This window comes from Chiloscyllium plagiosum, unplaced genomic scaffold (genome assembly GCF_037043375.1).
Source record: "Chiloscyllium plagiosum isolate Xiang-an unplaced genomic scaffold, Cpla_swu_hap1 HiC_scaffold_4, whole genome shotgun sequence".
In the NCBI taxonomy this organism is placed as follows: domain Eukaryota; kingdom Metazoa; phylum Chordata; class Chondrichthyes; order Orectolobiformes; family Hemiscylliidae; genus Chiloscyllium; species Chiloscyllium plagiosum.
In genome coordinates this window covers 100,444,796-100,462,391 of record NW_028270142.1, presented here as the reverse complement: position 1 = coordinate 100,462,391, position 17,596 = coordinate 100,444,796, and the positions used below count along the sequence as shown (strand labels likewise).

General features: G+C 42.1%; 1 protein-coding gene across 1 annotated transcript in view; it reads left to right on the top strand.

Moving 5' to 3' along the window:
- The window catches only part of calb1 (calbindin 1), an 85,536-nt gene extending 68,774 nt beyond the window's left edge, over positions 1-16,762 (top strand). The window contains exons 10-11 of the mRNA XM_043688125.2: positions 16,447-16,518; positions 16,627-16,762. Coding sequence (XP_043544060.1) covers positions 16,447-16,518; positions 16,627-16,740 — 186 coding nt within the window. The 3' untranslated portion in view covers positions 16,741-16,762. The remainder of the gene's footprint in view (positions 1-16,446; positions 16,519-16,626) is intronic.
- Positions 16,763-17,596: the final 834 nt, after the last annotated feature.

Here is a 17,596-nt window from a genome sequence, read left to right as displayed (position 1 = left end):
GCAAAATAGGGGAAGATGGCCTTGTAGAAGCTTCTCCTGCCTATAAGTTGGGCGAAGCACTTTGTTGCTTATGTCTTATCTGAGGCTCAGCATTTCAGTGGAAGTCTACCACTGTATTCACCATGTTTCTGACTGATTAGTCCTGCTGCGTACTTGATTTCAGCCTCTACACTTGACAGACTATATAACTCACTGATGTATACGGAATGGAACTCCCAAACCAGGACAATAGTTTAGGGTTGGAGTGACTCTGGATGAGTGGAAGAAAGTTCCTTTCTGTGACAAAGTTAAAAATCACACAACAACAGGTTATAGTCCAACAGGTTTATTTGGAAGCACTAGCTTTCAGAGCACCGCTCCTTCCCCAGGTAGTTCCTGATGCTTCAACCACCTGATGAAGGAATGGTGCTCCAAAAGCTAGTGCTTCCAAATAAACCTGTTGGACTGTAAACTGGTGCTGTGTGATTTTTAACTTTGTCCACCCTAGTCTGACACCAGCACCTCTAAGCCAATCTGTGACATTATACTTTAACAGAGACAGTCACTCTCCAGAGTGTCTCAAAAGTTAACAAATAAATTATTGGATAAATAATCCCATCAATAGCTAAGATTAAAACAATTAACAATTAATTTTGGCTAAGCATGTACTGTGCAACATCATAGCAGGATCACTTATTTTGCAACCTAGTGATTAGATGTTGAATTTTCAGTGCTGAAGTGATAATCATGTTCACTAGCCTGATTATCATCAGTTTGATGACAATTATCAGTCAGGAAGTTTGAAATGAAAAGCTTCAAAAGTTCTGAAGCATCTTTCAACCTGAAACACTAGCACTAACAGGTGCTGCCAGAGCTGTTGAGTTTCTCCAGCATTTTATGCTTTTATTTCTAATGACCATCATCCACAGTATTTTACTTTTAAGAGGGTATCAAGGGGCATTACTGATCACAAGTAAAGGTCTTGGTACCCTCTCAGTAATGGAGAAGCAGTACAATTCAGACAATGACAATTTGGAAGAGGAATTGATTTGGTGACTATAGACTAGATTTTATCAGCCCCTCGGGAACAGATTATGAGGTCAGAGAGCTGGAAAGGTGGCAGGGAAACATGCCTGAAATCTTCCCACTGCCACGACATTTTGCCTGCAGGGGGTATGACAGCAGATGAGCTGCGAACTTATAGTCAATTGATCTACTTAAGTGGCCAGTTGAGAGCCTCTTCCCAACTCAGCGGACATTTTGCCAGTGTCTGAAGGGTTCAGCATCACATGAAGAGACTGCCTAGCGATTCTTCAGCAGACCCATGGTTACCCAGCAGTGGACAGTGGCAGTTCCTGGTCACCAATATTTAAACAAAAAGGGAGATTCTGGCAGCTGCCACTCAACTTACTGTTATTTGTAAACTGTGTCTTCCAGCCTCCTGCTTGTCTACCTTGGATTCTAGCATCTGCAGTTTTTTTGTCTCTCAACATGATCTTATTGATTGGCGGAGTAGACTAAGGAAGCCAAATTACCTACTTCTGCACCTATCTTCATATAATGGTTCAGCTGAGCTATTCAAAGAAGAATTAGATGTTTATCAGCAAAGGAAGACCATGCAGGAGAACGGCACAAAGTGCATCCTCATTTGAAAAGCTGGTGTACATATGATAGGGCCAAATGATCTCCTTTTTGCACTACAACTTGTTACACTGTTATAAACATAATGATGGACTTCAGCCAATAACTATAAAATTTGCAGTTAACACTAAATTTGAAAATATAGTGAGGACATAGGCTACTGCAACAGCAGATATTTGGCAGATGCAATTCAATATAGAAAACAGTGTGGTACATTTTGGAAGGAACAATGTGTGCACTACTTGCAAGATGGTACGATTTTAAAGGAGATGCAAGTAGGCCTACGGATGCTTGTGCTCCATCCTCTGAGTGTGGCAGGACAGCTTGATGAAAGACATGCAATATTGCCTTTATATACAGAGGTAAGTACAAAAAGTCAGGAAGCTGTTCTAAATCTGTACAAATTACCAGCTGCACTCCAGCTGGAGTACTGTAGCCAATTTTAGGTACATACTTTGACAGGCTCAAAGGTTGTGGAGATTGTAAATATAGGCAGTCACCTATATTTACATTATGAACATCTGACTTATGAACATATACTTACAACTGAGACCCCATGCAAAGGTTTATTAAATATCCACTTAGAAAACCCGACATGCTAACACTGGTTCATAGTTACAAATGGCTTTTTATCCTATTTCATTTTATATCATGTTCCAACTTGCATATAATTGACTTATGATTGTACTCAAGAATAGAACGCATTCATAACCTGTGGGCAGCCTGTAAAAGATTTATGAGAATGGTTCCTGGGATGAGAGATATGAGTAGACTGCAGGGGCTGTGGTTGTTTTCAGAGAGCAGTCTTATTTGTGTAGAGTTAAAAATCACACAATATTAGGTCATAGTCCAACAGTTTTGGAAGTACTTCCAACTAAACCAGTTGGACTATGACCTGGTGTTTCTGTGATTTTACCTTTATCCATACTAGTCATTATTTGTATAGGTGACTGACTGTGTGGAGTTTGCACATTCTCCCCGTGTCTGCTGGGTTTCCTTCGGGTGCTGTGGTTTCCTCCCACAGTCCAAAGATGTGCAGGTCAGGTGAATTAGCCATACTAAATTGCCCATAGTGTTAGATGCATTAGTCAGGGATTAAATATAGTGTAGGGGAAAGGGTCTGGGTGGGTTACTCTTTGGAGGATTGGTGTGGACTTGTTGGGCTGAAGGGCCTGTTTCCATACTATAGGGAATCTAACGTACAGGCCTCCTTGGTTAGATAGCTTTCATTAACCTGCTGAGATATCTCACATTACGCATCCAGGACAGGAGACACTTAAAACTTGACCATCTGACCAAGATAGGGAACCTACTATTGCAGCCAATGTGGGCTTAGAGCAGAGAAGATTAATAAGGAGATTTGAAATAAGCAGAGAATGAGCAAATAAAGTGAAAAATCACACAACACCAGGTTATAGTCCAACAGGTTTAAGTGGTCATCAACCACCTGATAAAGGAGCAGCGCTCCGAAAGCTAGTGCTTCCAATTAAACCTGTTGGACTATAACTTGGTGTTGTGTTATAATTGTGTTATTTTTAACTTTATACACCCCAGTCCAACATCCACATCTCCAAATTACAAATAAAGATAAACTGTTTCCACTGGTTCACAGTTGATAACCAGGGAACATGGATTTAAGGTGATTGACAAAAGAATCATAAGCGATGCAAGAAGATAAATTTTCATGCAAGTAGTCAGGATTTGAAACATGCTGCTTACTGGGATGATGTTTCCTAACTCAGTAGTAGCCTTCAAAAGATAATTGGATAAATATTTGAACAATGAAAAAGATTTAGAGATATGCGGAAAAAAGCAGGAATGGAAGTAATAAGATTTTTTTTTTAAAGAACCAATTCTGTCCCAATGGTTTGAACTGCATCCTTCTGCATGTACAGTAATTTTTACTTGTGTGGCATCTTTAATACAACATCCCAAAGCATTTCAAAAGATTATGTAGAGCTTTGCTTTATAAAGAAAATTCCAATATACCGTTGCAGCACCAAAATCCTAGGATATAAATAATATTGTTAATGGGAAAGTATTTTACATTCTACTTGCAGTACTCCATATCAGACACTAAATGCTGCAAATATATTTATAAACTCTGTCTTGTGTCACTTTTATACTGTAACAACAGTGGTTGCTTCCCTTCTATTTTTGAATGGTGGGGGAGTCACAGTTTCATGATAATGGGTTGGCTATTTAGGATTGAGGAGAATCTTTGAATTCTGCACACAGAAGGCTGTAGATGTTCAGACATTGTGCTCAGACTGAGATCGAATTTGGGCACTAAGGGAATCAATGTATTTGGGGATAGGACAAAAATGAGGTAGAAAATCAGCTATGTTTTTATACATTGGGAGAGCAGGCTTAAAGAGCCACATGGTCCACTCCTCTAAATTCAGTTTGAAAATAATGCAGCTTGAAAAACATACAAGTATACAAGGACGTGCAGCGAATCAAATCCATTGGGACATTTGGGATGAGGTAGCTTCACATGATATGATTTTACTACTGGCTGAACAGACCAATCTGTAAGTTGACCTGCCACAAGTACTCCAGAGAAGGTATATTCCCCTTAAGGTAAAAGGAAAGGTCGATAGTTATAGGGAATGCTGGATGACTAAAGAAATTGAGGGTTTGGTTAAGAAAAAGAAGGAAGCATACGTAAGGTATAGACAGGATAGATCGAGTGAATCCTTGGAAGAGTATAAAGGCAGTAGGGGTATACTTAAGAGGAAAATCAGGAGGGCAAAAAGGGGACATGAGATAGCTTTGGCAAATAGAATTGAGGATCCAAAGGGTTTTTAAAAATACATTAAGAACAAAAGGGTAACTAGGGAGAGAATAGGCCCCTCAAAGATCAGCAAGGCGGCAGCAAGGCAGCCTTTGTGTGGAGCCGCAGAAAATGGAGGAGATACTAAGTGAGTATTTTGCATCAGTATTTACTATGGAAAAGGACGTGGAAGATACAGAATGTCGAGAAATAGTTAGTGACATCTTGAAAAATGTCCATATTACAGAGAACGAAGTGCTGGATGTCTTGAAACACATAAAAGTGGATAAATCCCCAGAACCTGATCAGGTGTACCTTAGAACTCTGTGGGAAGCTAGGGAAATGATCGCTGGGTCTCTTAATGAAATATTTGTATCATTGATAGTCACAGGTGAAGTGCCAGAAAACTGGAGGTTGGTTAAAGTGGTGCCACTGTTTAAGAAAGGTGGTAAGGACAAGCCAGGGAACTATAGACCAGTGAACCTGGTGGTGGGCAAGTTGTTGGAGGGAACCCTGAGGGACAGGATGTACATGTATATGGAAAGGCAAGGACTGATTAGGGATAGTCAAAATGGCTTTGTGTGTGGGAAATCATGTCTCACAAACTTGATTGAGTCTTTTGAAGAAGTAACAAAGAGGATTGATGAGGGCAGAGCGGTAGATGTGATCTATATGGACTTCAGTTCGACAAGGTTCCCCATGAGAGACTGGTTAGCAAAATTAGATCTCATGGAATACAGGGAGAACAAGCCATTTGGATACAGAACTGGCTTAAAGGTAGAAGATGGAGGGTAGTGGTTGAGGCCTGTGACCAATGGAGTGCCACAAGGATCGGTGCTGAGTCCACTACTTTTCATCATTTATATAAATGATTTGGATGTGAGCATAAGAGATAGAGTCAGTAAGTTTGCAGATGACACCAAAATTGGAGGTGTAGTGGACAGCGAAGAAAGTTAGCTCAGATTTCAACGAGATCTTGATCAGATGGGCCAATGGGCTGAGAAGTGGCAGATTGAGTTTAATTCAGATAAATGCGAGGTCCTCGGGAGTGTTGCTAAACAAAGAGACCTTAGAGTGCAGGTTCATAGCTCCTTGTATGCGGAATCACGGTTAGATAGGATAGTGAAGAAGGTGTTTGGTATGCTTTCCTTTATTGGTCAGAGTATTGAGTAGTGGAGTTGGGAGGTCATGTTGCAGCTGTAAGGACATTGGTTAGGCCACTGTTAGAATATTGCTTGCAATTCTGGTCTCCTTCCTATCAGGAAGATGTTGTGAAACTTGAAAGACTTCAGAAAAGATGTACAAGGATGTTGCCAGGATTGGAGGACTTGTGCTATAGCGAGAGCTGAACAGGCTGGGTCTGTTTTCCGTGGAGCGCCAAAGGTTGAGTGGTGACCTTATAGATGTTTACAAAATCACGAGGGGCATGGATAGGATAAATAGACAAAGTCTTTTCCCTGTGGTGGCGGAGTTCAGAACGAGAGGGCATAGGTTTAGGGTGGGATGGGAAAGATATAAAAAAGACCTAAGGAGCAACTTTTTCACGCAGAGGGTGGTACGTGTATGGAATAAGCTGCCAGAGAAAGTGGTGTTGCTAGTACAATTGCAACATTTAAAAGCCATTTGGATGGGTATATGAATAGGAAGGGTTTGGAGGCATATGGGCTGGGTGTTGGCAGGTGGGACTAGATTGGGTTGGGATATCTGGTCAGCATGGAAGGGTTGGACTGAAGGGTCTCTTTCCGTGCAGTACATCTCTATGATTCTATAAGTACTTAATGTGAAGTGGTTATTAGATGACATTATGGATTGTTGTTTTTGGTGTCAGTGTCTATCACCAAGCCACTGATCATCACGACACACTGCTCCATCGCCATTTCCTTCTGTGATTTGCTAATATCTCCCAGGTGTGAAGATCAGAGGCATTCATGCCATACCTACAAGGATCCTTGGATGTACCTTTGATCTTCTGTTTTCAGCTAGTTGCAGAAAGTTTTTTAGTATCCATAGCCCACTTTATGAAAGTATCCAAATCAGTGAAGTTGTCTTTACTCAGGCAATTTGTCTTTGAAGACAGTTGAATTCATTAAATTATCTCATGGAAAGACAATATTAAGTTATTTTAAATACAGCATATAAACATTTTATTTATATATTGGATATAGAAAATAACCTGCTTGTGGTGAAAAATACACTGAATTGGATTCACTTTGTTTTTCACTTCTTAAATACAGCAGCTTGCAGAGTGTTAATCAGGAAGCCAGCTTTGAACTTAAATAACATAAGCAAGAGGAAGTTTCTATTATTAATGGTGGATTTTTAAAATATTAAATAAACTTCCATGTCCTAGCACTATTGTAAGTGCATCAAGATGCAGAAAATGCCTGCATAATAAGCTACTCTTCACAACAAATTTGACTTTACTATAAAACATAATTTACTATGCAAAGTCAAATCAGAAAATATTGGAAATAGGCAGATCTGGCAGTATCTCAGGAGAGAGAAACAGCTTTAATATTAGGGGTCTGAGAATTCTGATGAGTGGGTCACAGGTTTTCCCAGTATCTGAAAGATTTGGTGAGAAAGTTGGAAAAATATAGTGAAAATGAAAAAGAAATTAGATTCTTGACATCAAGGAAAAACATCTTCGATTTTCCTCTTAACGTTTCAATGGCACAATGAGAATCTCACGAGAGTTCTGTTTATAACCTTTAACATCTCATTATTAGCCAATCTCACTTGAATGTAGGTTTCTAGTTTCCCAAGTACCAGTGAGAAACTAAATGGTATCAATTTCTGACTTCAATGTCAGAGCTGTTACCCTGGAAACTGCAGCTGGTCAGCATTCGCCAGCATCCCAGGGAATGCATCATGGGCAGTGACCAGCTGCACCTAAAGTTTCAGCTTCATCACAGTTTCATAGCACATCTCCAGATAACTTATAATATAACTTAACTCTTCACTATTTTGGAGATCATTGATACCTTAAATTGTTATGCTGTTGCTGGGCCACTTGGTACACAGGGACAGGCACCCATCTCATACATTGAAACAGGGTGCATCTCAGAGTGCTTTCTGAGTGCTCATTCACTTTACACTTACTATGACACTCAGCTTCTCTGTATTGTCATTTGTACATTGATCTTATTTTGAATGAAGTAGCACAGTTGTTGTATATTGTCTTGCCTTATAGTGCAGAAACCAAGTCATGGCCTCCATTAGTGAATAGTCAAGGTGGTGGACATGTTGCTATACAGCTATTAAAGTCATAGCTACAGCAAATGCTTGCAGCTTATGTGGCAAACACATTGCATATCCCCTTCAACCAATGACCATGTATGAAATGCTAAGGGGAGCAGTCCTTAGTTCAGTGAAGGGGGCCTGTCATCTGTCAGGGGTTGCTACAATAGTCAGTCAAGGGCATCACTTGATCTCAGTCAGAGGATTGTCCATGGTGACTTAGTTTCTTGCTGAGATTAGTCCTAGGATGCATGTCCTTATAGACTGAGGGTTGAGTCCAACCAATTTACAAAGATATTAGTAAAGGGCCTGGGCCATCATCAGCGTGGAGTGTCCTCTCAAGTCAGTCAATCTGTGGGATGGGCAATCAATCCATCCAGGGTGTTTGTGCACTGAAGGTCAAAGCTGGTTATCAGGGGGCAGACCTGTGTAAGGAACCATGAGGACATCAAATAGGGGTTGGAGCCAGTATGCTGAGACACAGAAAGAAGCAAATCTAGATACAAGAGTGGGAACAGATAATAGCACGGGAGGGCACTGCGTACTACAGAAGGGAGTCCTTGGTAGTCACTGCCATCCAAGCCTCTTGGGGAGGGGATGCAACAGATAGCAATTTTGATAGTGAGTTTGTGTGACCGATCTCCGTGTAAAGGGAAAATTAGAGATACTAACATTTAAATAAAAGAGTTGGGTATGAACATCAGGAGACTCCATGCTAAGGAGTTAACATAGACTACTATGCAGAACAGAACATGGAGATGGGGGAAAGGCAACCTAAAATCTCAATATCGAGTACAATCTGGAACCTTCTATTGTCAACCAAACAACATAAACATGGCTGCCAGCACACACACAGGAGGCAGAGTTTGTTTGTTTTGTTTTGTCTGTGGGTTCCACTTTATTTTTACAAGGTTGCTAATAGTGAACACCATAGGGCCCTTTTCTGCATGGACTCGGGAATGTATCTGATCTCTGCAGTGACCTGGTGTACTTCTTCCTTGGTAAAAACAATGACTGCAGATGCTGGAAACCAGATTCTGGATTAGAGTGGGGCTGGAAAAGCACAGCAGTTCAGACAGCATCCGAGGAACAGGAAAAATCGATGTTTCGGGCAAAAGCCCTTCATCAGGAATACAGGCAGTGCCTGAAGGGTGGAGAGACAAATGTCCACACTTCAGGCTCTCTGCCTGTATTCCTGATGAAGGGCTTTTGCCCGAAACATCGATTTTCCTGCTCCTCGGATGCTGTCTGAACTGCTGTGCTTTTCCAGTACTTCTTCCTTGGCCAGCTGCTCAGATATGCTCACCAAAACATTTCCAAATTAAATCAAGCTAAAGTAGGCACCACGATGGAAAGTATGTAACGATGACATGGAGTCAGTAGCGGGAGGAGGTTACAGCAAAAAGCCTGGCCCGTGGACCGTTTGAGGCTTTTTTTTTCAAGTGAAGTTGTCGTCCTCTTGAGGGCAGACGGTGCCTTGTAAAAGAAGGGAGGGAACAAGCTGTGAGAGAGATAGCAGAGAGGATGGTGGAACTTACCCTTGCAGACCCTAAAAAGTGATTAACTGGCTATAACATTGCTCTACCTGCCTCCAGACCAATTAGAAAATGAAATTCAATCTGGATAAGTGTGAGGTGGTGTACTTAGGCAGGACAAGCAATGAAAGAAAATACATGAACAGCATGACCCTGGGAAGCACTGAGGATCAGAAGGACCTTTGTGTGCATATCCACCAGTTCATTAAGGTAGCAAGTTAGGGAGATAATCTTCGAGGAGAAAGTGAGGTCTGCAGATGCTGGAGATCAAAGTTGAAACTTTATTGCTGGAACAGCACAGCAGGTCAGGCAGCATCCAGGGAACAGGAGATTCGACGTTTCGGGCACAGGCCCTTCTTCAGGAATGAGCAGAGAGTGTTCAGCAGGAGAAGATAAAAGGTAGGGAGGAGGGACTTGGAGGAGGGGCGTTGGAAATGTGATAGGTGGAAAGAGGTCAAGGTGAGGGTGATAGGTCGGAGTAGGATGGAGGCGGAGAGGTCAAGAAGAAGACTGCAGGTCAGGAAGGCGGTGCCGGGCTGGAGGGATCCAGCTGAGACAAGGTGGGGGGAGGGGGGATGAAGAAACTGGTGAAGTCCAAGTTCATCCCCTGCGGTTGGAGGGTTCCCAGTCGGAAGATAAGACGCTCCTCCTCCGACCGTCGCGTTGTTGTGGTTTGGCGGTGGATGAGTCCAATGACCTGCATATCCTCGGTGGAGTGGGAGGGGGAGTTGAAATGCTGTGCTACAGGTTGGTTGGGTTGGTTCGTCCGGGTGGCCCAGAGGTGCTCTCTGAATCGCTCCGCAAGTAGGCGGCCTGTCTCCCCAATATAGAGGAGGCCACACCGGCTGCAGGTGAATCTGTGGCGGATATGGAAGTTTCCTTTGGGGCCTTGGAGAGAAGTGAGGGGGGAGGTGTGAGCGCAAGTGTTGCACCTCCTGCGGTTGCAAGGGAAGGTGCCGGGAGTGGAGGTTGGGTCGGTGGGGGGTGTGGATCTGACAAGGGAGTCGCGGAGGGAGTGGTCTCTACGGAAAGCTGATAGGGGAGGGGAGGGAAATATATCCTTGGTGCTGGGGTCTGTTTGGAGGTGGCGGAAGTGACGGCGGATGATGCGCTGTACATGGAGATTGGTGGGGTGGTAGGTGAGGACCAGTGGGGTTCTGTCCTGGTGGCGGTTGGAGGGGCGGGGCTCAAGGGCGGAGGAGCGGGAAGTGGAGGAGATGCAGTGGAGGGCACTTTTGAACTGGTCCTCCTGGGAGCAGATGCGGCGGAGACGAAGGAATTGGGAGAATGGGATGACGTTTTTACAGGGGGCAGGATGGGAGGAGGTGTAGTCCAGGTAGCTGTGGGAGTCGGTTGGTTTGTAGTAGATGTCCGTGTTGATTCGGTCGCCTGAGATAGAAACAGAAAGGTCTAGGAAGGGGAGGGAGGAGTCCGAGACTGTCCAGGTGAATTTGAGGTTGGGGTGGAAGGTGTTAGTGTAGTGGATGAACTGTTCAACCTCCTCGTGGGAGCACGAGGTAGCGCCGATACAGTCATCAATGTAGCGAAAGAAAAGATGGGGGGTGGGGCCAGTGTAGTTGCGGAAGATGGATTGTTCCACATACCCTACGAAGAGGCAGGCATAGCTGGTGCCCATGCGGGTGCCCATGGCTACTCCTTTTGTTTGGAGAAAGTGGGAGGATTGGAAAGAAAAGTTGTTCAGGGTGAGGACCAGTTCGGTCAGTCGAAGGAGGGTGTCAGTGGAAGGGTACTGGGTGGTACGGCGGGAAAGGAAGAAGCGGAGTGCTTTGAGTCCTTCGTGATGGGGGATGGAGGTGTACAGGGACTGGATGTCCATGGTGAAGAGGAGGCGTTGGGGACCGGGGAAGCGGAAATCCTGGAGGACAATCCTGGAGACAATTCCTTCGTCTCCGCCGCATCTGCTCCCAGGAGGACCAGTTCAAAATACGTACAACACAGATGGCCTCCTTCTTCAAGGACCGCAATTTCCCCCCCGACGTGGTCGACGGTGCCCTCCACCGCATCTCCTCCACTTCCCGCTCCTCCGCCCTTGAGCCCCGCCCCTCCAACCGCCACCAGGACAGAACCCCACTGGTCCTCACCTACCACCCCACCAATCTCCATGTACAGCGCATCATCCACCGTCACTTCCGCCACCTCCAAACAGACCCCAGCACCAAGGATATATTTCCCTCCCCTCCCCTATCAGCTTTCCGTAGAGACCACTCCCTCCGCGACTCCCTTGTCAGATCCACACCCCCCACCGACCCAACCTCCACTCCCGGCACCTTCCCTTGCAACCGCAGGAGGTGCAACACTTGCGCCCACACCTCCCCCCTCACTTCTCTCCAAGGCCCCAAAGGAAACTTCCATATCCGCCACAGATTCACCTGCACCTCCACCCACATCATCTACTGCATCCGCTGCAGCCGGTGTGGCCTCCTCTATATTGGGGAGACAGGCCGCCTACTTGCGGAGCGATTCAGAGAGAACCTCTGGGCCACCCGGACGAACCAACCCAACCACCCTGTAGCACAGCATTTCAACTCCCCCTCCCACTCCACCGAGGATATGCAGGTCATTGGACTCATCCACCGCCAAACCACAACAACCCGACGGTCGGAGGAGGAGCGTCTTATCTTCCGACTGGGAACCCTCCAACCGCAGGGGATGAACTTGGACTTCACCAGTTTCTTCATCCCCCCTCCCCCCACCTTGTCTCAGCCGGATCCCTCCAGCCCGGCACCGCCTTCCTGACCTGCAGTCTTCTTCTTGACCTCTCCGCCTCCATCCTACTTCGACCTATCACCCTCACCTTGACCTCTTTCCACCTATCACATTTCCAACGCCCCTCCTCCAAGTCCCTCCTCCCTACCTTTTATCTTCTCCTGCTGAACACTCTCTGCTAATTCCTGAAGAAGGGCCTGTGCCCGAAACGTCGAATCTCCTGTTCCCTGGATGCTGCCTGACCTGCTGTGCTGTTCCAGCAATAAAGTTTCAAGTTAGGGAGATAAAGCAGTTAAGACGGTATGAGATATTTGCTTTTATTAACTGAGGCATAGAGTTTAAGAGTAAGGTGGTGATGCTGGAAATGTATAAAAAAGTTAGTTAGCCCACAGTTAGTGTATTGTGTGTAGTTCCGGAATGCATATTATGGGAGAGATGTGATTACATTGGTCAGGGTATTAAGGACATATACTAGGATGTTGGCTGGACTGGAGAAGTTTTAGTTATGAAAAGAGATTGAATAAACAGGAGTTGTTTTCCTTAGAGCACAGGCAATTGAGGAGACATAGAAATATGAGTAGGCTATTCAGCCCCTCATGCCTGTTCTGCCATTCAATGAGATTATGGTTGATCTCTGGCTTAATTCCATATGCCTGTTTTTGGCCTATATTCCTAAATACTTTTGCTGAACAAAAATTATCCATCTTGAATTTAAAATTAACAACTGATCCAGCATCCACTGCAATTTCTGAAAGAGAGTTCCAAAAATCTATCACCCTTTGTGTGTCAAAGTGCTTCCTATCATTGATTCTGAATGGTCTGGTCCTAATTTTCAGGCTATATCCCTTAGTTCTCAATCTGCAACCAGTGTAAATCATTTATTTACCTTATTTTTTCCTGTTAACACCTTGAAGGCTTTGATCAGATCGCGCCTTAAATCTTCTAAATTCCAGAGAAAACAAGTCTAATTTGAAATGATCTCTCCTAATAATTTAACGGCTGAAGTCGAGGCTATCATTCTTGTAAACCTACAATAAACTCCCTTTTTAAGGTATGGTGTCCCCAAATCTATTCTTACTCTGTGAGGTCTAACCAGGTTTTTGTTTAACTGCAACTTAACTTCCGCATCCTTACACTCTCGTCTTCTAGATATAAAGACCAGCATTCATGGAATTTTAAAGGTTATGCATTTGAACCACAGTTCTCTTTGGGCGTCCACTGTACTTAACTTCATACAATGTAGAATATACAATGATGTATATTTTTTTCAATTCAAAACAGATAACGTTGCTCTTGCTTACATTGAACTCCATCGACCACAGTTTTACACATTCACCTAGATTTACAATATCCCTTTGTAATTTTATGCTGTCATCTACATTATCAGCAATGTATGACTGAGATTTATAAAATTATGAGCACAGACAAGATTGGCAGGAAGGAACTTTTCCTCTTGAAGGAATGAATGACCAAGAGGCATAGAGTTAAGGTAAGGGAAAGTCAGTTTAGAGGGGATGTGAGGAAATTTTTTCCAATTCAGTATGCTGGGAACTCACTGCCTATAAAGATGGTAGAGGAAAAAACACTCCTCACGTTTTAGTAGTACTTAGATGTAGACTTACAATGCCAAGATACATAAGGCTTTGGAATTAGAATAGTTAAGTCATTACTGTTGACCAGCACAGACTCAATGGGCCAAAAAGCCATTTTCCCTGCTGTAGATCTTTCTCACTATGATCATGGTCACCACACTGACATGGATAGTTACTTCAGACCAGAGAGACATCATTTGGTGTTGCGATCCCCTTCACTGGTCCTGAGGAAAGAGGATGGCCCATGTCTCCATTACGTATTCACCCATACCTTGCAGGTCCCTGTCTGTGAAGTCAGGTGCCAACTTCACCTCTCAGTCATGTCGTTTGGAATTGCAGAAAACCTGGTTTGAAATGGTGTGGCTTTTAGGATTTAAATATGGCCACCCTTGGCGTGAAAATTGGAAGGTCACAGCATCAGTGAATGTTTCTGCCTGAGGGACTAAGACTTCTGGAAGGTATCCCTCATTGAAACTCCCCAAAATTTACAAAACCAAAATTGGGGAGGGGGGGAGGCACGTTAAGGGTGTGTGTGTGCGCGCTTGTGCATGAGAGAGAGAGAGAGAGAGAGAGAAAGGTGGAGGAGCAGGAATTAGCCTCTTCCTCTCTTGACATACAGCATATTTCCAAAATTTTAGTTATTTGGGGTTCTTCTAATAAATGAAGACTTTTGAGATAAATCCACTTGGACAATCAAAGACCATTAAACTTAAGGATGTCTTCACTGCCATAACAAAATTCATTGCTTCATGCTTCTATATACTTTGCTTTTATTTAAATATGCATGATTTGAACCACAGTGTGGAAATGGTCAGCATACTCTGGCAGCTCCCTCCCTAAATCTGTCTCTTTCTAACTTTTCCTTCCTTTAAGGGAAATTTTCAAACGCAAACCTTTCAAACTTTGTCATTGACTATTCTACCATGGCAGAATTTAAATTCAGTTAATAAATCTGGAATTGAAAGTTAGTCTCAGTAAGGATGATCATGACTGTCATCAACTGTCAAATACCGATTTTTAAGGTTCTTTAGGGAATTAAATTTATCGTCCTTAACTGATCTGCCCTACATGTGACTCCAGACCACAGCAACGTAGTGCAGTCTTAACTGCTCTCTGGAATGCCCTGTCAAGCCACTTGATTCAAGATCACTTTGGGATGGGCAACAAGTGATTGCCACGTCAATAACTATTATGACATTTCTTCATGGCACAGGATTAAATTGAATTCAAGACACTCACAGGGCAGTGAAGACGGCTTCTGGCATACTGGCCTTCATCAGTTAGGACATCAAGTATAGAAGTTGAGAAGTTTTGTTGCAGTTAAACAGGACATTGATGAGGCCGCACTTGGAGTGGTGTGTTCATTTTTGGTCACCTTGATAGAGGAAGGATGTTATAAAACTGGAAAGAATGCAGAAGAAGTTTACAAGGATGTTGCCTGGACTCAATGATCTGAGTTATAGGAAGAGTTTGGACAAGCTAAAACTTTTTTGTTTATAGCATAGGAGACCGAGGGGGGACCTTATAGAGGTGTATAACTCCAAGAGTGGCATGGATAGGGTGAACACACTCAGTCTTTTTCCCAGGGTTGGGGAATCAACGACTGGAGGGCATCACTTTAACCTTAAAGAATAAAATGAAACCTGAGGGACAGCTCTTTTTTTTACACAGAGGACAGTATGCATATGGAATAAGCTGCCAGCAGAAGTAGTTGAAGCCAGTACATCATCATTTAAAAGGCATTTGGACAAATACATGGATAGGAAAGGTTTAGAAGGTTATGCACAAAGTGCAGGGAAGTGTGGTTAGTGTGAATGGACATTTTGGTTAGCATGGAACAGTTTGGGCCAAAGGGCCTGTCTCTGTGCTTTGGGACTCTATGACTATGACTATGATTCCAATGAAACACTCATTTCACTTAATTTTACAGTTAGTGACTAATAAAGGCAAGTTTAGAAAAGCATCATAGGACCTTTAGAAGCTATACAAGGACCAGCAGGATTTGTCCAGTTTTTGATTAATATAACTTGAGTTATTATATCTGTATTCTTTACTTGTTCCTTTTGTTAAAGATTGTGGTCATCTGGAAATATGGTATTTTAATACAATTTGAGTTTAATGATTTAAAAACGATGGATATTATTTTTGTAAAAATCCATCTGGTTCATTAACGATAGTTTCATAATAAAACATAAATACTGCAGATGCTGAAAATCTGCAACAAATACAGAGAAGGCAAGAAAAATTCAATAGATGTGGCAGCAGAGTTAACTTTTTACGTTCATTGTGACTTCAGAACTGAAAAGGAGTCGGAATTTTGTTTTTAAAACTAGCTGAAAAGATTAAAAGGAAACCACGGAGAAAAGATTACAACTTCAAGGTAAGCATACCTGGAAGAGAAATGGCAGTGAATCAAACATTCAGATAAAAGCAACATACTGTAGATGATGGAATTCTGAAAAAAAAAATAGAATGCTGGGAAAAAACCCAGGTCTGGCAGCATCTGTGGAGTGAGATGATAGTTATCACAGAGACTAGTTTTACACCAGATTTATTAGTTGAATTTAAATTCCCTTTTTATCATTGTGGAACTTGAACCTATGTCACCAGAATATTAACTTGAATTGCTGCATTACTCGTAAAACTGTTATTACCACAATGCTGCAATTGCTCAATAGTGTTTTATCATGTCTATTAGTTTTTAAAAAAAGCTATTTCAATAGTGCTGGCTGTGATATAATATGGACAGCTCTGAAGTACTTCTCTGCATGGTTTACTTGCCAGATGTGACTTGTCAGATTTATACCAATTGACAATTGAAAAGGACCAAGTAACTTTACAGTGCAAATATACTTCTGAAATGTTAAACTTTTAGTAATGAGGACAGAAATTAACAATGGAGGGATGCACCTACGACATATCATATCACAGATTTTCTTATTTTTCTTTTGCTTAGGATGGCAATGGATACATAGATGAAAATGAATTAGACGCACTATTAAGGGATCTTTGTGAAAAGAACAAAAAGGTAGCAAAAATATATCGTTAAGCCATTAATTTTAAATAAGATACAGAAAATGAAGGCATATTTTGAAAGGTTGTGCATGGAATTTAACTGATTTCTTTTCAAATTCAGGACTTAGACATTCAAAATCTTACAACATATAAGAAAAGCATCATGGCTTTGTCTGATGGAGGAAAACTCTTTCGGAAAGATTTGGCATTAATCCTGTGTGCTGAAGAATTTTAAATATCTTGCATTCTTGTGTGCTTGTGATTTGTGTGACGATAGCTGTGTGCTAAAAGGGTGTAGGATATGCCTTTAAAGTCCACTGAATGCATATAGATTAATCAGTAGAATGTGCAACACATTCTATCTGATCTGTTGTATCTATATCTTTGTAATTTACTGCTTTTGTATCTACAAAATTCATACAAAATATATACTGAAACTGATAATAGAAAATGTGGTATAAACAAATGTTTTTGTCCAGCAGTGAGAGAAAGGTTTATATTAAATGTTCACAAACTGGTCAAGATTGTTTAATACATGTATTGAAGGTATAAAAGATACATTGTGTAATTTCCATAATTTACAATTAAAGATATTAAAATCAACCCCATAGAAAAGATTTGCATTAATCATTTGTTTCTTTTGTGCCAAATGTCTGTTTTTTTTTTAAAAAAAGTGTAATACTTTCAATTTGAGGGATAACAAATGCCAACAAGTAAAAACAAATTGAAGCTGAAAGTTTCTGGTACTATGCAATTTATTAATGAGTTCATGAAGTTAAAACCCATTTAGTTTTTTCCTTATTTATTTTTCCTGCTTATTTTAACTTGGATTTTGTTCTCTTCATCTGGGATAAACAAACAGACATAGAAAATGTGTACAGGAGATACTTATATACAGAGAATTCAGAGACTGAGAAAACAGAATGAATAAGGTATGAGGAAACTAAACAGCTAAGACAGCTTAAACCAACAAATAGCAATTAAACAGAAATGTTTGCTATTAAAATTATTCTGTACACTTAATATTGATTGCAGACTTATTATAAAAGAACTTTTTGCTTACAATGCAATCACTGGAGCAGTGTGCAGGG